This window comes from Pleurodeles waltl, chromosome 4_2 (assembly GCF_031143425.1).
Source record: "Pleurodeles waltl isolate 20211129_DDA chromosome 4_2, aPleWal1.hap1.20221129, whole genome shotgun sequence".
NCBI lineage: Eukaryota > Metazoa > Chordata > Amphibia > Caudata > Salamandridae > Pleurodeles > Pleurodeles waltl.
In genome coordinates this window covers 266,604,825-266,625,685 of record NC_090443.1, presented here as the reverse complement: position 1 = coordinate 266,625,685, position 20,861 = coordinate 266,604,825, and the positions used below count along the sequence as shown (strand labels likewise).

Sequence of the window (20,861 nt, the reverse complement as noted above, 5' to 3'; positions counted from 1 at the left end):
GTCAAAAGGTTGGGAACCACTGTTGTAGGCTTCAGAGATCCGAGAAATCCCTTCTTTTGTTTAGGAAAAAGCTGAAGGCCTGCCCTTTCGAAATGTAGCTGTAAACGTCCAAATACATTAAAAAACCCAGGTTTTTACCATACAAATGGCTTCCACAGCAATCTTCCTCTGACCTTTTACTCTGGCCTTGCTTTGCACTTATGTTTTTAGGATTCTAATGCTGCATTCTGTTGTATTTCCTATTAAATATAAGGGGCTCCATTGACCATAGGGCTACGTATGTACAATGTAAATATACAAAATATATACATAAATGAATTAATATGCTTTATGGCACAGAGGCAATAGCTCCTTGCCTTCTGCAATTATCCCTGCTCAGCCTACACAACCATATTTCTCACGGTATGAACACACCTCTGTTACTCTGCCGAATCCATGGTTCCATATTTATGAAGATTAAACCATTTCCCAGAACATAGATGTGATTTGTATGCTCAAGCAATGATTTTTTTCACCAAAAATATATGTTCTAATGGTGATAACAGCTACTTCACCAGCAAACGTTGTAACTGTTAGTTAAAGAGCCTCCTGGCTTAGCAGCATTTCTTGAGGCTGTCATTTTGTGTAATAGCTGCCTTCATCCCCTTTTATTCTCTTCCTCTACATTTTATCGATACACTCACTCTTCACCCTCTCCCTTCTGCAGCCACATTTTGCTCCAAGTCTGAAAAGCTACACATCCATCCTCTATGTTCCTTCCCTCTCATCTTACCAGCGTGTGAGGCATTCAATGCCTAACTCCGTTTTAGCTACTTCCCTTCACATCACTTCCTTCTTCAATCGCTCTTCCATACACACTCCAACTTTTCTTCAGCTGCCTAAATTGTGTTTTTATTTTAATCTTTACACAGAGACACAAGTAAAGCTATAGAGAATGGAAGGGAGATCTGATCTCAAAACACAACAGTGTTTATGATTATGAAGCTCTTTCAAGTAAACACAACCTATAATTGGCTTTGTATGTGATACCCCTCTTCTTCTCCAAACCTTCATTGTCGTGAAGTTCCGAATGCGGTCAAACTCGAACATGATCTCTATGTAGCCGTTAGCTGCAGTCTCATTTCTCCATCCCACATAGTCATAGCCAGGCCAGACATGGTACTCATGGGTCTGTGTGAAGTCATCAAGACCAGAGACTCCATCGGTGAGCTGACCAAGTCCCTCGATCATGCTTTGAAGAAGGAAATTTGGAAGTCAGAACAGCATAAATCATTCCTGCATACTTGAACAGAATGCATTTGTATGTTACATAGTGTGTTTGCTATGACAGTAAAAATAAATGTAGCACGATAACACGTTATTTAGGGCACCTGTACTAATATACTCACATCACACATTTATAACTTTAGTGCAAAAGTCAAATTCCACCTAATTACCGAAGCAGAGTGATAATATGTGAAAAACACTGCTTACTGTCTCACACATTGTTATTTTTCACAGCTATTTTACATATGGGAACAACTCTGAATAGTCACAAAGCCTTTGCAATGTGATTGTAATTCATAGCACAGATGTAACCTCTAAGGGCCTGATTTAAACTTTTTTAGCGCCACATGTGTGTCATTTGTTTATGCAAAAGTGGTGCAAACTTACAAAATTCAATTATATTGGGTAAGTTTGTGCCACTTTTGCATCAAAAAATGATGCAAATGCGGCACTAAAAAAGTATAAATCGGGCCCTAAGTGCCTGATTTTGGCAGAAGGAGTTTTTGTTGTTTTTAACAAGCACACATGGAAAATGTCATGGCATAAACCATATATGCAGATGAGCAGAATGTAATATGACATTTATCAGCATTATTTAGAGATGTTAGGGCATCATAATCTACTCGAGGCTTGGTCTCTTGTGATAGTTGGCCCCTTACCACCCTCAACAATGCTAATAAATAGTAACCATACTAAACTTTGTATATAAAATATATATGTGTATATGACAGAGTTTCCACAGGAAGAATGTTTTTTGTTTTGCTAATACATTTGGCGCGGCTTGACAAATCATCACCAAACTTTGGCAAAAAAATATTCATCCACCTCAGCTCATGGAAAGTATCATGTGGATCTGTCAAGGGGGGGTCTAAGAAAAAAGGAGAGGGGCAAACAATTGTTTCTCAATGTTAATTGCCGTAGTAAATTTTGGGAAGCGATAGAGAAAAAAAACAGCTGACTGGAATGACACCAAATTCAGTAAAAAATTAAAACTTTACTTAGAAAGTGTGATTTTTGTAATTTGGAGTAAACCAGCTGTTTCCAAGAAATTTGCATTTGAATGGGTGCTCTAGTGGTAATGAAGGAGGTAAAAAAATAGGTATATTTGGACTTTCGGTGCCCAGATATGCCCTGAATGGCCCCTTTAAAGGGGCCCCATGAATCCAGATTGGCTGGGAACAGCCCAAGCAATATGTTGTGGCAGCCATTAGAGGTCTCTAGGACATGGCCTGTGCACCCTGAAAATTAATCAAAATAAAATATAAGGGGGGGGGGGTGAGGACCCACTGACCTAAAGGGGCAAGTTTGGGGAAAGGGGTCCCAAAGAAACTCCCTCCCTTGACTGGCTGGTTACAACATGAGCAACACATTGTTGCAACCATTACAGGACAATTTTGGCGTGCTCTAAGATGAGTTTCCCTGTGAAAAATGCTGATCCCATGCTGGGCCTTCATGAACAATGTTAGAGTGAAAACAGTTTTTCTCAAAGATTGTAGAAGGTGCTCGAGAAGCTAAAATGTCAGCATGTTCTTGTAAATCCTCACTATCTTCCTCATACATGTGAGAATAAAGTCCGGCATTCTGAAAAAAACTTACTTCCAAGAGCAGCTGCAGCCAGTCAGTTAATTCCCTGGTGTTCTAATGCAGCTTCCCACTGTGTTCTAATGAACTACTACAGTGCGCTAATATTCTTATTTATGACAAAAGCGTAGAAGATCTGAAGCCATCCTGAAGCATTTTCTTTAGAAACTAACAAAATTAGAGGGTCGGTTTTGTCGTAGAAATTATGGTTAGTGCTCTAGAAAGCTAAAACGAGGACACATTTTCTATGGTTCTCAGATATCTTTTTGATCCATGTCAGTAAAACAGTAAAACATTCAGACATGCAGTCTGAAACATGTACTTCAACACCAGCAGAAGTCTGTCAATTAACCCTCCAGTGTTTTACTGCAGCTTCCCGCTTTGTTATAATAAACAACTAGAGCCTTAGCATTGAGTATTTATGGCAAATGGCATCAAAGCTGTAAAACCTAAAGCATTTACCATAAAAAATAACCAAATGTGTACACGATTCATTAGAGTCTCAAATATCTTCCTTGTCCATTTGAATAAAATATTCTGGGCCTGATTCACAAATGTAAGTAACACTTTTGGGTAAGTTTACACTTTGTTGTAAGTTTACTATTTTCAGTATTCCCAAACTTCAAGTGTAAATTTACTAAAAAAGTATAAGTTACATGCCTCAAACCCCAGAGTAGTGCAATTGTCGTATCTGGTGTGGGTGGGTGAGATCCCCATATATATATATTTTTTTCACTGAAAAACCCAAAGGTTAAAGTAACGTTATAGCTAGGTATGCTAATAAGATGCTAACTTACATTAAAAAAAACAGAAATTCACTGAAAAACAAAAACAAAGGTTAAAGTGAAGTTATAGGTAGGTGTTGGCATAATTGTTTACATCACTGATGACATCAGTGTTAACACAAGTCACATACTGCATAGAGTTACTGAGAGTACACATTTGGTTTGATAGCATACAAATAGGGTAAGGGTAGTAGTACTTTGTAAAAGCTTTAAGGTGCACTCTTTACAAATCACTAAAGTTTGGGGTAGAAGAAGTACTTCATGTTAAGGGCCCAGTGCACCTGACGTGGGTTGCAAAGTTATGTTTGAAAATAGGTTGTCACTTATAGCCAATGCCTGTTCTACAAAATCTGTGAGAATGGCCAAGGCTGCTGATGACAATATATTACCCACCAGTGGATATCTAGCCATGTGCCCATGATAAGCAGCTGTAATACAGTTGTATAGGCAATTTTTATAAGCTGTGCATGTTTAAAGACATTGCATATTATTGAATAATGTAGACTGTAGGGGCGTCCAAGAGGTGGTTTATCTCATACTTGTGGTGAAAGCATGGCCCAAACGTTGTATGCTTTGATACTCAGCTAAGGAATGTATCATGTATTTTACTAAACTACAGAATGTTGACCATAAAGCCTTCCAGAAGATATCTTCACAGTGACAAATGTATACCTGTCAACCTCTTGACTCAAAATCGTTAATCATGTGAAGTCTTTAAGAGGATAATCCTATTAAGGTGAACAGAAAATTGCCTATAGGTGAAGCTAGAGTCTCTACCAGATAATACGTTACCGAACATAAGTAACTTGTTCTTTTTTATCTAACTATAACATCACTTTAACATTTTAGTTTTTCAGTGACATACATATATACATATATATATTCTAGCATAAGCGACTTCTCACTCGTCTAAGGAAGTCACTGCACTTCATGGGAAGTTTCCAAATGCAAGTTTATTCCAACTCTGCGGAGGACTTGTCAACATTTTGGTGTGAACCTGGCCTTTGTCACAACGCTGACCGTTACTTTGTATATGCAATATATACAAAAACAACTTGTGTTGACACTTACATGAAAACAAACAATGGACAAGCCTTGGCAAATGCAAGAGTTGTGGATGATGAAATGCAGGGCTGCCGGGGACCAGGTAGGTCCAGGGGGACTCAACCCATGGTGGGAAGTCCAGGGTAACCCTCAGCAGTGAGGAGAGTTGCAGGAAGAGGAAGCAGACCGGGGGTCCCTGGACTGGTGCAAACTGTCTGCCCGGGAAAACCCTGCAAACTGGTAGGAGCGAAGCTGGGTGTCTTCTAAAGAGCCCACAGGGTGCATGGAATCATACAACCAATACTGGTAATAGTATTGGGGTATGATTCCAACATGTTTGATACTAAACATGCCCAGGTTCGGAGTTACCATTATGTAGCTGGACACAGGTAGTGGCCTATGTCCAGTACGTGGGTAAAAGGGCTTCCCCGCACTTACGAAGTACAGAAAAAATTAAGCTGGAGTTCGTAGTGGCACCTCTGCTCATGCAGGGATGCCCTCATAAAAAGGTACCTGCACCCTGCTCTCTGGGCTAGGAGGGCGTACCACAGGGGTGACTTACAGTGACCTGTAGTGAAAGGGTGCATGCATCTTTTCATGCAGGCTGCAATGGCAGGCCTGCAGACACAATTTACATGGGCACCCATGGGTGGCATAATACATGCTGCAGCCCATGGGGAACCTCTGGTGCCCCAATGCCCTGGGTACCATATACTAGGGAAATATATGGTGGGCAGCAGTATGCCAAATGTGGGGTGTGTGAAGTTCTAAGCAACCAAATTTAGAGAGAGAAAGCACAGTCAATGGGGGCCTGGTTAGCAGGATCCCATTGAACACAGTCAAAACACACTGACAGAAGGCAAAAAGTGGGGGTAACCATGCCAAACAGAGGGCACTTTCCTACAATGATATTGGAACTTGATGAAGGAGGAGATACCAATTTTATACCCATGTCCAGATATATTCCACCATCAACTCATGACAATATTGAGGTATTTTCAGAACCGATGACTGGGGAATCGAGGAAAATGTAAACTGAGTCCAAACATAGTAGAAGGCATGTTGTGAATCAGAATGGAAAATTCAAACAGGTCATACAGAAATAGGAAGCAAGAGATGATTGGTATGAGTCTCAGATAATGGGATCAGCAGTGTTGTATTATGAAGTAAATATATGTACATGAAAGAAGCATATTTACAACTTAATGATACGCAGTGTTACACAAGGATTTTATGAAAAGAGTACACTAAGGTCAAAGAAGACTTTTCCAGACAAATGATGGAATGGAGGAAGGTAGAATTATTGAACTGGGATGAATACAGTTTTTTGAAGACTGATGAGCCCATTTTGCCAGTATTTTATCTCATCCCCACGATACATAAAGAGTAGATGAAACCATTAGGGAGAGCTATTTTTGCAGCCATCGGGAGTCTTTTCTAAAACACCTCAATTTATATAGCACACTTTTACCCCGGGTGCCTTATCTCCCATCATACATAAAAGACTACTGAATTTCTAAAGATTATCTTTGACGTAAGGTGGGAGGAGGGGAAGATAATGATGAGCTTGGATGTCTTCTCTCTTTATACCAGCATAAGGCATGAGGCTTGCCTGAGGGCACCCCAACATTTTTGAGGGCCAGTTCAATAAAGTTTTATGTGCATAACAACGTTCGCCTTAAGAAGATTGAGTGGTGCTTGACAAAGAATATTTTCCTCTTCAATGGAGAATGCTTTAAAACAGCAACAAGGGAAAGCGATGGGTACCTGCTTCACCCCCAGCTATGCGAATTACATATGGGCTGGTGAGATGAGAAGGTACTCTACTGCCCCAAGATGAGTGAATGGACACAGGAAAGTATATTATTAGTTAGATATATCAATGACTTGTTTGTACTGTGGAAAGGCGATGAATGCTCAACACATCAGTTTGTTCACATCATTAATGAAATAATATCAATTTGCATTTTACATGTCAAACTAGTCAGTCCCTGTAAGGTTTTTTGAATGTTAGGGTTTTGGTACAAGATTCTAAATTCGTAACCACGATTTTCAGAAAACCGCAGGAAATAGTATGTTACATGCATGCAGTTTTCATCCTGTAACCCTTAAGAACAGCATAATTTTTGGTGAATTTCTAAGGGCTAGACATATATGCAGTACACAAACACAGTTTGAGGCTACCCAGGAGGATATGTTGAACAGGCTACTAGCACATGGGTATACAGAAACCACTTTAAGAGCCACCAAATTTAGGGCATCTCAGTAGTTATATAACTGTAACTGTATTTATCTAGATCGAGGATGCCTTTTTTGGACAGAGTGCGAGAAAACTTAACATCAACGGTGGAGGTGTAACAAGATACATTACTGCGTATCATGTCTAGCACTACATTGTGAGGAAGGCTCTAAAGAAACACTGGCACCTCATAAACAGTGACCCAGTAATAGTTGCCAGTGTCCCATCTAGGCCATTGATCTCTTTTAGAAAGGCCCGTTCCATTAAGGATTTTCTGGTTAAGAGTGAAGTGGTGACCACTGCTAAACAGTGGCTTAAACCAAGTCCATGATTCCGTAAATGTCAGAAATGCAAAGCATGTGCTAATGGTAAAAACAAGAGTAAATTGCACACACTATTTCATAAAACCATACATGGCAAAACTGTAAAACTGCAAAATTGCAAAACTAAGTTTGCTGCTTATACCCTGTTCTGTCCATGCCCAAAGGTATACATCAGGAATACAAAGTGCATAAACAGATACTCCAACATTTGTGGGCTATTCAAAACAATGAAACAAGTTATCCTGTGGCTCGCCACTTCCAAAGAATTTACAAGGGGACCATACACTGCTTACTTCCATTTCCATTGACCATGTACCCGAGAAAGCAAGAGGGGGAGATAGGGAGAGGGAGTTAAGAAGGCTGGAGTCCATGTACATCCTGGAAATGGACAACAAGTAACCATTTGGTTTGAATATTGACAAAGAATTTTATGTCCACCTTTAACTCCCCCGGCAGCCGTATAGCAATCTGTAGATCATTAGGGGTTTTAATGGTCTTAACTTTAATGTTTTTCATGTGTATGTTTTTATAGAGACAAAGTCAGAAGACAGCAACTTTTGAAATTAGACAGCAAAGATCAACATGAAAACTTCTTCAGGGACAGAGGTTCTACTGGGGGGCATTGCATCGTCCCAAGGAGTTTGGCCTTAAACCCGTCTACGGTTAGGATGGTTTTGGTTTATGTTTATTACTTAAGACTTTAGTAGTGTTTATGTAGACCAAGAACAACATACTTTATTTACAACCCTTTTGTAATTATAGGAGTGATACCAATAGAACCAGTGTCTACAACCTGTCTGTGGTTAGATCGTTAGATTGTTTTGGCTTCTGTTTAATATTCATGAATGTAGAAGTGTTTATTTTGATCAAAAACAACACACTGTAGCTATAGCCCACTTTGGCTTAAATATCTGAGTATTACCAATAGAACCAGTGTCTATCATTTAATATTGACATTTATTGAATACAGAGTACCAGTAACATTCAGGGAGAATGGAATTTTTTATTAACAAAATCATTTTAGTTTTAAATTTTTGTTTTAAATAATACTGTTTTTTAAGTGTAGATTGCCCACTGGGGCGTAACATAGTGACATTGGTTGATAGGCCAGTATTTTGGAATAACCATGAAATATCTAGTGAATGTTGTTTCCTAAACAAAGCACGCTTGTATATTCTATGAAGGAACTCAAATTATGGTTTTCAGAGACCCAAAGTGCCAAATTATATTTGTTTATTAAGTTTTACATTTTCTGTAAAATTGAACATTTCACAATAGTTATATTGTGAACATAGAACTGTATTCTGAGGCTAACCAACATTTCCAGAATAATGAATAAAGCCATTTCAAAATGGTGCTGTATGGTTTATGATGAACCTTGCTTGTAGTTTGTTTTCATGTGTCAGCACAAGTTGTTTTTTTTATATATTGCTCCTACAAAGTAACAGTCAGAATGATGATAAAAGCTTGGTACATGCCAAAACGCGTTGACGAGTCCTCTGCACAGTCAGAATAAAGTTGCATTTGGAAACTTCCAATGGGTGTCGTGACTTTGTTTAAAGAGTGAGAAGTCGCCGATGTTGTAATTTTAACCACGATGTGGCACTGTCCGTCGGTACCACTGGCGGTAAGGAGCTTGCAAGCATTACGCCATCTGTCAGATATATCTATATATATATATATATATATATATATATATATATATATATATATATATATATATAAGCATTTCAAAGATTGTCCCTGTTTTGGCATGTACTAGCGCACTTAATTCAGCAGTGGTGCTGGTGACGGCAGGACACTCCGTAATTTATCAAAATTTTAAAAATCTTGAACAAGATTTGGACTCTCTAACTCTGACTGAGGAAGAAAAGAAAATTAAAAATGATTTAAGTTTGAAAGTACAGCAACATGAGGAAACTGTTATAGCGCGCAAGCAATTTAAATTTCAGAGAGATAAACAGGATTATGCAGAAGGAAAAATATTCAAATTTTCGCACAAATTTCAGAGTGCAAAATATGGAGCTCAACTTGATTCGCCACAATCTCAAAGATCGGAGAATTCAAGTATTGAATCTCTTTCTGTGCATAGTGACACCAGCGCAAGTGAGGATGGAAGTGCAACATCACATGAATCGAATCTGACACTTTTAAACGAAATGCGCCTCGCCCTCCAACAACAATCCAAGGACCAACAGAGCAGCAGACGTGGAAAAGGACGAGGACGGGGCGAAAGAAAAACAAACGCACAAGAAGGGGACAGAGGGGGAATTCAAAGAAACACCAGAGCGAAAACCGCAACATTATTCAAGAATTAAATGTGATAAATCTCTCTGATAGAGTAATGTCATCACAAGAAGAGTCCTTATTGAAAAAAGGCCTCAGTTTTTGTCCTGCCATCGACATTGACTTAGTACAGACACGGATTGACTTATACAAATATATACGGAAAATCAAATTGGCAAAGTTTCACAGAGATGCAAATCTCATTAGTAAAACGAGTATCACCACGCCAATTTATGAATTAACAGTACAAGATAAAGATACCTTAATGACTTTAATAAATCTGGATTGCACGCAAGAGGAAGAGCCGATTAGCGAATCACAGGCGATAATACCATTAGGCGCAGGCCTAACTAAAAAAAGACCTAGGTCCAAGTTTTGCCCAGCATTACCAGCAGGAAATAAAATTGATTTACTTGCTGAAATTGTTGTTGATGACTTGTATAAAACAGAATGGATTCGTGGCAAAAACAACTTGACAAAAACTGAAGTACAAATTTTGCGTGATTTACAAAAAGATGAAACTTTAATAATAAAACCCGCAGACAAAGGCGGGAATATTGTAATTCAAGATAAAAACAGATATGTACAGGAGGCAATGCGACAACTATCAGATGCAACTTATTATCAACCCATAAATAGCAATCCTACAAAACATGTGGCAGTTCAGATTCAAACATATTTACAAAATTGGATAGAACATGGCCTCATTAATCAAGAGGAGGCTAAATACCTGACAGTTGAACATCCGGTCACTCCCACAATTTATTTTCTTCCCAAAATTCACAAAGATCTAAAAAATCCACCTGGGAGGCCAATAGTTTCAGCGAATCAATCTCTATTCGAACCTATATCAAATTATATTGATTTCTTTTTAGCACCAGTGGCGTGTAACTTAAATTCATATTTGAAAGACACAGGGGATTTATTGAGACATTTGGATGGCATTCCGTGGCAGGACTCATATAAGTTGATAACAATGGATGTCATTTCACTATACACCAATATTGAACATCAGATTGGCATCCAGGCATGTAGGCACTTTCTGAGCCAAAGAAATATTCAATTTGCCCAACATAATGAAATGCTTTTAGAAATGATCCATCTCTGCCTTACCAATAATTTCTTTCAGTTTGACCAGCAGTTATTTTTACAGATAAAAGGAACAGCCATGGGCTTTTCCTTTTCTCCTAATTTTGCGAACTTAACAATGGGCTGGTTTGAACAGAGAATAGCATGGGCAGAAGAAAATGAAAGATTCCAGCAGAAAGTCATTAGCTGGTTAAGATTCATTGATGATTTATTTCTAATTTGGGATGGCACAGAAATTGAATTTAAAGAATATTTTAACGTTCTGAACAATACTGTTGCCAAACTGCAATTCACTTATGAAATCAGTGACACACGAGTGACGTTCCTGGACACAGAAATCTATATAAGAGAAGGAGAGATACATACCACATTACACAGAAAATCTACTGCCACAAATTCAGTGTTACATGCCAATAGTTTTCACCCACCTAATACTAAATGGAACATACCATATGGTGAATTCTTACGGATAAAAAGAATTTGTTCAGAATCTGGAGAATTTGCTAAACATATAAAGGCCTCAGAAGAAAGATTTATTTCCAGACAATATCCCAGGAAATGTATTAATAAGGCAAAACAGCGAGTGGAAAAGATTTCGAGAACAGAATTAGTTCATAAAAAAACTTCTGTGTTGGAAGGTCAATCGGAGGATCCTATACGTTTCATCACAACATACTCCAATAATGTCTCCCAGTTACGGAAGATTCTAACCAAACACTGGTCTATTCTCCAATTGGATCCTATAGTAAAGGAGATTATGGGAGACTTTCCTCGAATGACTTTTAGAAGAGCACCAAATTTGCGGGACAGAATCACGAAAAGTCACTTTAGCTCTCAGAAAAGGGGCAACTGGCTCAAAAAACCAGGTTTTTGGAAATGTGGCAATTGCAAGGCTTGCAAAATTGCGAAAAACACCAAGGAATACACCATTGGTAATGGTGTTGCAAAAAACATTAAACAACATATCACTTGTAAGAGCCGGTTCACAGTATATGTTATTGAATGCCCCTGCGGTTTAAAGTATGTTGGGAGCACCATATGTGAAACAAAGAAAAGGATCCTTGAACATATTCGTGCCATCGTCAACACAGACAGAAGTTACGCCTCGGCTAAGCATATGGAGTTGGAACATGATAGCCAATGGGAAACAATGACTTTTTATGCGATTGACCATGTCCCCATAAGTGAACGAGGAGGGGACAGAGAAAAGAGACTATGACAATTGGAGTCTAAACACATCTTGGAGATTCGAACCTTGACCCCTATGGGGATGAATCAGGATGAGGAGTTATTTGTACATTTGTAATTTTACATGGCAGCCATTGCAAATAATCATAAAACACAGTTTTTTCTATTTTCTATTTTCTATTCTGCAGCACTTGCAGCTAATATTCAGTTTGGTTAATATTTTAGTTTTTTTATTATGGGGGGAGACATGGACAGTATGTCACATACGCACATTTATGAGGTGTATCAACAGATTGGTTAAAGTGGTTTTGTTTTGCGGTAACTACAACTCCCAGAATGCAGCATTATAAGTTTATAGTGCACCAGTTAATAATTGGATTTATTTGGAAATTATGGGAGAGTTTTAGTTGTGTAGACCGCAGTTATTAAACTTAACAAGCAGAGAGAAGTATTTTCTAAGTGCATTCAGAAATATGTTGAGTCTTAATGAATTGTTATCTGTAGATATAAATGTGGAAACAGAAACCCCCTACCGGAAATGCCTGTGATCAAGGTCTCTCAGACCGAAACGCGTAGGGCAGGTGATTGTTGAGCTGTAGACGAAGTTAACTGAGCCTGAATAAATGAAATTTGTGAAACAAGAGATCCCGGAGTGCGGTCGTTTGTGAAGTACTTCATGAATGTTGTTGATATATATATATATATACCCAGTAGACATCCATTCGTGGCATGTAGTGCTGCAGATTCACATGCTTTGCATAAGTCCGCCACTTAATGTTGGGCTCGGAGTGTTACAAGTTGTTTTTCTTCGAAGAAGGTTTCCGAGTCACGAGATCGAGTGACTCCTCCTCTCAGTGATAGTGCATCTGGGCACCGAGTCCTTTGTTAGATTGTTTTCCTGCAGGAAGGTGAAGTACAGAGTCTTGAAATATAAGTGTGTATATATATATATATATATATATATATATATGGAAAATGTCACTTACCCAGTGTACATCTGTTCGTGGCATTAGTCGCTGCAGATTCACATGCTGTGCACAGTCCGCCATCTGGTGTTGGGCTCGGAGTGTTACAAGTTGTTTTTCTTCGAAGAAGTCTTTTCGAGTCACGAGACCGAGGGACTCCTCCCATTTCGACTCCATTGCGCATGGGCGTCGACTCCATCTTAGATTGTTTTGCCCGCAGAGGGTGAGGTAGGAGTTGTGTATGCTAGTAATAGTGCCCATGCAATGGAGTGAATGCGTATGTACATAATAAAGTTTTAAGTAATATATTTACAAATGTACAAATGTTTAAGATCTACTTCTAAACGGCTACAGGCTCCCGGGGAGGCGGGTGGGCGCATGTGAATCTGCAGCGACTAATGCCACGAACAGATGTACACTGGGTAAGTGACATTTTCCGTTCGATGGCATGTGTAGCTGCAGATACACATGCTGTGCATAGACTAGTAAGCAGTTATCTCCCCAAAAGCGGTGGTTCAGCCTGTAGGAGTTGAAGTAGTTTGAAATAATGTTCTTAATACAGCTTGACCTACTGTTGCTTGTTGTGCAGTTAGCACATCTACACAGTAGTGCTTGGTAAATGTATGAGGCGTAGACCATGTTGCTGCCTTACATATTTCGTTCATTGGAATATTTCCTAGAAAGGCCATGGTAGCACCTTTCTTTCTGGTTGAGTGTGCCTTTGGTGTAATAGGCAGTTCTCTTTTAGCTTTAAGATAGCAGGTTTGAATGCACTTAACTATCCATCTAGCAATGCCTTGTTTTGAAATTGGATTTCCTGTATGAGGTTTTTGAAAGGCGATAAATAGTTGTTTTGTCTTTCGAATTAGTTTTGTTCTGTCAATGTAGTACATTAGTGCTCTTTTGATGTCTAATGTATGTAGTGCTCTTTCGGCTACAGAATCTGGCTGTGGGAAGAACACTGGTAATTCTACCGTTTGATTTAAGTGGAACGGTGAGATTACTTTTGGTAAAAATGTAGGATTGGTCCGTAGAACAACTTTATTTTTGTGTATTTGAATAAATGGTTCTTGAATGGTAAATGCTTGAATTTCACTCACTCTTCTTAGAGATGTGATGGCAATTAAAAATGCAACTTTCCACGTTAAGTACTGCATTTCACAAGAGTGCATGGGCTCAAAAGGTGGACCTATGAGTCGTGTTAGGACAATGTTGAGGTTCCATGAAGGAACTGGTGGTGTTCTTGGTGGTATAATTCTCTTTAGGCCTTCCATAAACGCCTTTATGACTGGTATCCTAAACAATGAAATTGAGTGCGTAATTTGTAGGTAAGCAGAAATTGCCGTAAGATGTATTTTAATGGAAGAGAAAGCTAGGTTAGATTTTTGCAAATGTATTAAGTATCCTACTATTTCTTTTGCAGATGCTTGTAAAGGTTGAATTTGATTATTATGGCAGTAATAAACAAATCTTTTCCACTTATGTGCATAGCAGTGTCTAGTGGTAGGTTTTCTAGCTTGTTTTATGACCTCCATACATTCCTGTGTGAGGTCTAAGTGCCCGAATTCTAGGATTTCAGGAGCCAAATTGCTAGATTCAGCGATGCTGGATTTGGATGTCTGATCTGTTGTTTGTGTTGTGTTAACAGATATGGTCTGTTGGGTAGTTTGGCATGAGGTACTACTGAAAGGTCTAGTAGTGTTGTGTACCAAGGTTGCCTTGCCCATGTTGGTGCTATTAGTATGAGTTTGAGTTTGTTTTGACTCAACCTGTTTACTAGATATGGAAGGAGAGGGAGAGGGGGAAAAGCATACGCAAATATCCCTGACCAGTTCATCCATAGAGCATTGCCTTGGGATTGATCTTGTGGGTACCTGGATGCGAAGTTTTGGCATTTTGAGTTTTCCTTTGTTGCAAATAGATCTATTTGAGGTGTTCCCCAAATTTTAAAGTAATTGTTTAGTATTTGGGGGTGAATTTCCCATTCGTGGGTTTGTTGGTGATCTCGAGAGAGATTGTATGCCAACTGGTTCTGAATCCCTGGAATAAATTGTGCTATTAGGCGAATGTGGTTGTGAATCGCCCAATGCCTTATTTTTTGTGTTAGGAGGCACAACTGTGTCGAGTGTGTCCCTCCTTGTTTGTTTAGATAATACATTGTTGTCATGTTGTCTGTTTTGACAAGAATGTATTTTTGGGTTATTATGGGTTGAAATGCTTTCAGCGCTAGAAATACTGCTAACAGTTCTAAGTGATTTATGTGAAACGGCCTCTGATGTATGTCCCATTGTCCTTGGATGCTGTGTTGATTGAGGTGTGCTCCCCACCCTGTCATGGAAGCATCCGTCGTTATGACGTATTGTGGCACTGGGACTTGGAAAGGCCGCCCTCGGTTTAAATTTGTACTGTTCCACCATAGAAGCGAGATGTATGTTTGGCGGTCTATCAACACCAGATCTAGAAGTTGACCCTGTGCTTGTGACCATTGTGATGCTAGGCTCTGTTGTAAGGGCCGCATGTGCAATCTTGCATTTGGGACAATGGCTATGCATGAAGACATCATGCCTAGGAGTTTCATTACCATTTTGACTTGTATCTTTTGTGTTGGATACATGGCCTGTATTACCTTGTGAAATGTTTGAACCCTTTGTGGACTTGGAGTGGCAATCCCTTTTGCTGTGTTGATTGTCGCTCCTAAGTATTGCTGTGTTTGACACGGCAAAAGGTGTGACTTCGCGTAGTTGATGGAGAAACCTAGCCTGTGAAGGGTCTGTATGACATATTTTGTGTGCTGTGAACACTGTCTTAGCGTGTTGGTTTTGATTAACCAGTCGTCTAAGTACGGGAACACATGTATTTGCTGCCTTCTGATTTGTGCAGCTACTACTGCCAGGCATTTTGTAAAAACTCTTGGCGCAGTTGTTATTCCGAATGGCAACACTTTGAATTGGTAATGTATTCCTTGGAATACGAACCTTAGGTATTTCCTGTGTGAAGGATGTATTGGTATATGGAAATACGCATCTTTTAGGTCTAATGTCATGTAATCTTGCTGTGTGAGCAGTGGGATTACGTCTTGTAACGTGACCATGTGAAAGTGGTCTGATTTGATGTAGGTATTTAGTGTTCTGAGATCTAGTATTGGTCTCAGAGTTTTGTCCTTTTTGGGTATTAGAAAGTACAGTGAGTAAACTTCTGTGTTTTTTTGTAGATTTGGTACTAATTCTATTGCGTCCTTTTGTAGCAATGCTTGAACTTCTAGTCCTAGAAGATCTATATGTTGTTTTGACATATTGTGTGTTTTCGGTGGGACGTTTGGAGGGAATTGGAGAAATTCTATGCAATAACCATGCTGGATAATTGCTAAGACCCAAGTGTCTGTTGTTATTTCCTCCCAAAGTTTGTAAAATTGGCTTAGTCTTCCCCCCACAGGTGTTATGTGATGGGGTTGTGTGACTTGTGAGTCACTGTTTATTTTGAGGAGTTTTGGGGCCTTGGAATTTTCCTCGATTTCTTGGGAATTGGCCCCCTCTATATTGCCCCCGAAAACCTCCCCTCTGATATTGACCCTGGTAAGTAGGCCTTGTTTGTGAGGTTGTGGTTTCTGTGGGTTGACCTCAAAACCCTCCCCTAAAAGGTGTTTTTCGAAATGTGCCTCTGCTCTGCGGGGAGTAGAGTGCGCCCATGGCTTTGGCTGTATCGGTGTCTTTTTTGAGTTTCTCAATGGCAGTATCTACCTCCGGCCCAAACAATTGCTGTTCATTAAATGGCATATTGAGCACAGCTTGTTGGATTTCCGGCTTGAACCCTGAAGTGCGCAGCCATGCGTGCCTTCGTATCGTGATTGCAGTGTTTATTGTCCTTGCAGCTGTATCTGCTGCATCCATGGAAGACCGTATCTGATTATTTGAGATACTTTGTCCCTCTTCTACCACCTGTTGCGCTCTTTTTTGGAACTCCTTGGGTAAGTGTTCGATGAAATGTTGCATTTCATCCCAATGAGCTCTGTCGTATCTTGCCAAAAGTGCTTGTGAATTGGCAATACGCCATTGATTTGCTGCTTGTGCTGCAACCCTTTTTCCCGCAGCATCAAATTTGCGGCTCTCTTTGTCTGAAGGTGGTGCGTCTCCTGAGGTATGAGAGTTGGCTCTCTTACGAGCTGCCCCGACAACTACTGAGTCTGGTGTTAGTTGTGTTGTAATATAGATTGGATCTGTTGGCGGTGGCTTGTACTTTTTCTCCACCCTTGGAGTTATGGCTCTGCCTTTAACTGGATCCTGAAATATTTGTTTTGAATGTCTTAGCATTCCTGGGAGCATGGGAAGGCTTTGGTACTGGCTATGGGTGGAGGATAGGGTGTTAAAAAGAAAGTCATCCTCAATTGGTTCAGAATGTAAGGTGACGTTGTGAAATTCGGCTGCCCTTGCGACCACCAGTGTGTAGGATGTACTGTCCTCAGGTGGTGACGGTTTTGTGGGATAGGAGTCTGGGCTGTTGTCAGACACTGGAGCATCGTCAAGGTCCCATGCATCGGGATCATCCTGACTCATTGTAGTATGAGCTGGTGAGTGCATCAGTGGTGGAGTTGTTGCTGGTGATGCATGTATTGATGGTGGTGGAGACGGTGGTGGGGTTGTTTTCCTTGCCACTTTTGCCTGTGGTTGCTTGTCCTTTTGTTGAAAGGCAAGTTTCCTTTTTATTTTGATTGGGGAAAGAGTGGTGATCTTCCCTGTGTCCTCATGAATATGAAGCCTTCTTTGCGTGTAGTCAGGCTCCACAGCTTGAAGCTCCTCTCCAAATCTGTGTAATTGGGAGGTTAATCCTTGTTCCTCTGTATAGGAACTAGTTTTCGGCTCCGAGGCTGGATGTTTCGGAACCGAAACCTTTTCGGAAGTCTTTTTAGGCTCTGAAGAAACCTTCTTTGTTTTCGGCGTGGTGTCTCGGTGCCGAAATTCTTCGGTGCCGCTGTCTCTGTGCCGAAGTTTCTCGGAGCCGCTGTCTCGGCTCCGAGGTTGCTGTGTGGCGGTATCTCGACCGGAGTCGGATGACTTCGACACCAGCATGCCCTTTTTCGGTGCCTTGGATCGGTCACCTAGTTTTCGGGTTAAGCCATGGCCTGTTGGCGGTGGCGTCCCCTGGGCTTTTGTGGACTTCTCGTGAGTCTTGATTTTCGACATCTTACTCACGGTTTGGGGTGTGTCTTCGGCGTCGAGTTCTTCAGAATCCGACTCGTGGATGGAGAAAGCTTCTTCTTCCTCCTCAAAACGTTCTTGACCTGTCGGCTTGGACACCATTTGTAGTCTCCTGGCTCTTCGGTCTCTCAGCGTCTTCCTCGACCGAAACGCTCGACAGGCTTCACAAGTATCCTCCTTGTGCTCGGGGGACAAGCACAAGTTACAGATCAGATGCTGATCCGTATACGGATACTTGTTATGGCATTTTGGGCAGAAGCGGAATGGGGTCCGTTCCATCAGCCTTGAAGTCGCACGTGGCCGGGCCGACCAGGCCCCGACGGGGGATCGAAAAAAAACCAAAGGGCCACCAGAGCTCTTCAAAATTCGGTGTCGATTTGTTCTAACTAACCCGATACCGAACGCAAACAATACCGACAATTTTTTCCGAGATTCTAACTAACTTTCCGACCCGAAACACGGAGCGAAAAGGAACACGTCCGAACCCGATGGTGGAAAAAAAACAATCTAAGATGGAGTCGACGCCCATGCGCAATGGAGTCGAAATGGGAGGAGTGCCTCGGTCTCGTGACTCGAAAAGACTTCTTCGAAGAAAAACAACTTGTAACACTCCGAGCCCAACACCAGATGGCGGACTGTGCACATCATGTGTATCTGCAGCTACACATGCCATCGAACATAAATATATATGTGTGTGTGTGTGTGTGTGTATGGTGAGAAAAGAAGATGTCCATGCAATGTATGGAAAATGTCACTTACCCAGTGTACATCTGTTCGTGGCATGTAGTGCTGCAGATTCACATGCTACACACAGATTCCGCCATCTAGTATTGGGCCTGGAGTGTTACAAGTTGTTTTTCTTCGAAGAAGTCTTTTTTCGAGTCACAAGATCGAGTGACTCCTCCTCTCGGTCATAGTGCGCATGGGTATCGACTCCTTTGTTAGATTGTTTTCCCGCAAAAGGGTGTAGGAAGGAGTGATAGAGTGAAAGAATGTAAATGTGCTACAAAATGTAATAAGTAAATAAGATGTCCAAGGAAATGTAAATATATATACAAGAAACTGCAACGACTATAGGCTTCCGGGGAGGAGGGAGGGTGCATGTGAATCTGCAGCACTACATGCCATGAACAGATGTACACTGGGTAAATGATATTTTCCGTTCGATGGCATGTGTAGCTGCAGATACACATGTTATGCATAGACTGAAAAGCAGTTCTTCTCCCCAAAAGAAGCGGTGGTTAGCCTGTAGGAGTTGAAGTAGTTTGAAATAATATTTTTAGTACAGCTTGACCAACACTGGCCTGTTGCTTTGAAAATACATCCACACAGTAACGCTTTGTAAATGTATGTGGTGTAGACAATGTGGCAGCTTTGCATATGTCTGCCATGGGCATGTTTCCTAAAAATGAGCTTTAGGAGTAATCATTTTGCTTTAATGTACCATCTTTGGATACATTTTACAATCCATCTGCCTAATACTTTTTTAGAGATAGGATTTCCTTTATGTGGTTATTGAAAAGCAACGAAAAGCTGTTTAGTTTTTATAAACTCTTTTGTTCTATCTACATAATACATTAGAGTTCTTTTAAGGTCAAGAGTGTGAAGGGCTCTTTCAGCAGTTGAATCGGGCTGTGGGAAGAAGACTGGCAATTTCACTGTTTGGTTAATGTGAAAAGGAGAGACTAACTTTGGCAAGAATTTTGGATTAGTTCTAAGTACAACTTTATGCTTGTGTACTTGTAAAAAAGGTTCCTCAATAGTGAATGCTTGTATTTCACTAACCCTTCTTAATGAAGTAATTCCTACTAAGAAAGCAACTTTCCAAGTTAGAAATGGAATCTCACAAGAATGCATGGGTTCAAATGGTGGCCCCATTAGTCTTGTGAGTACAATATTTAGATACCAAGCAGGAACTGGTGGGGTTCTTGGTGGAATAATACGTTTTAGTCCTTCCATGAAGGCTTTAATAACTGGAACTCTAAAAAGAGAGGTAAGATGAATTTTAATAGATGAGAAAGCTAAATTTGCCTTTTGTAAATGAAGTAGGTAGGATACAATATCTTGTATTGATGCTGTAAGTGGGTCAATATTTTTAGATTGATAGTAATAAACAAAACGTTTCCACTTGTTAGCATAGCATTGTCTAGTTGTAGGTTTGCATGCTTGTTTGAGAACTTACATACATTCTAATGGAAGTTGCAAATATCCAAATTTTATGACTCCAGGAGCCAAATGGCTAAGTTGAGAGCACTGGGATTGGTATGCCTGATTTGACCTTTGTTTTGTGTAAACAAATCAGGTTTGTTTGGAAGTTTGCAGTGAGGTACTACAAACAGATCTAGGAGTGTTGTGTACCAATGTTGTTATGTCCATGTGGGGCTATGAGTATCAGGGTGAGAGAAGTTTGGCACAGTTTGTTGACCAGAAATGGAATTAGTGGGAGATGGGGAAAAGCGTAGGCAAATATTCCTGACCAGTTGATCCACGGAGCATTGCCCTTGGACAGAGGGTGTAGGTGCCTGGACACGAAGTTTTGGCATTTTGCGTTTTAACTTGTTGTGAAGAGGTCTTTTTCTGGTGTCCCCCACCTTTGAAAGTACACTTGAAGTACCTGAGAGGGAATCTCCTATTCGTGTATCTGTTGGTGTGTCCTGCTTAGCAGGTTCGCTAGCTGATTGTGTATTCCTGGGATGTATTCTGCTAATAAGTAAATGTGATTGTGAATCGCCCATTTCCAAATTGTTTGGGCTAGAAGGAACAGTTGAGATGAATGTGTCCCCCCCTTGTTTCTTCAGATAATACATGGTTGTCATATCGTCTGTTTTTATCAAGACCGTTTTGTGTTTGAGAAGGGGTTGAAATGCTTTCAGGGCAAGGAACACAGCTAACAGTTGTAAATG

The 20,861-nt window shown here is 40.3% G+C and overlaps 1 protein-coding gene across 2 annotated transcripts in view; it reads right to left on the bottom strand.

The window, feature by feature from the left end:
- The window catches only part of DDR2 (discoidin domain receptor tyrosine kinase 2), a 737,021-nt gene that overhangs the window by 397,483 nt on the left and 318,677 nt on the right, over positions 1-20,861 (bottom strand). For both annotated transcript variants that reach the window (XM_069231100.1, XM_069231101.1), the window contains exon 7: positions 1,048-1,231. In XM_069231100.1, coding sequence (XP_069087201.1) covers positions 1,048-1,231 — 184 coding nt within the window. The remainder of the gene's footprint in view (positions 1-1,047; positions 1,232-20,861) is intronic.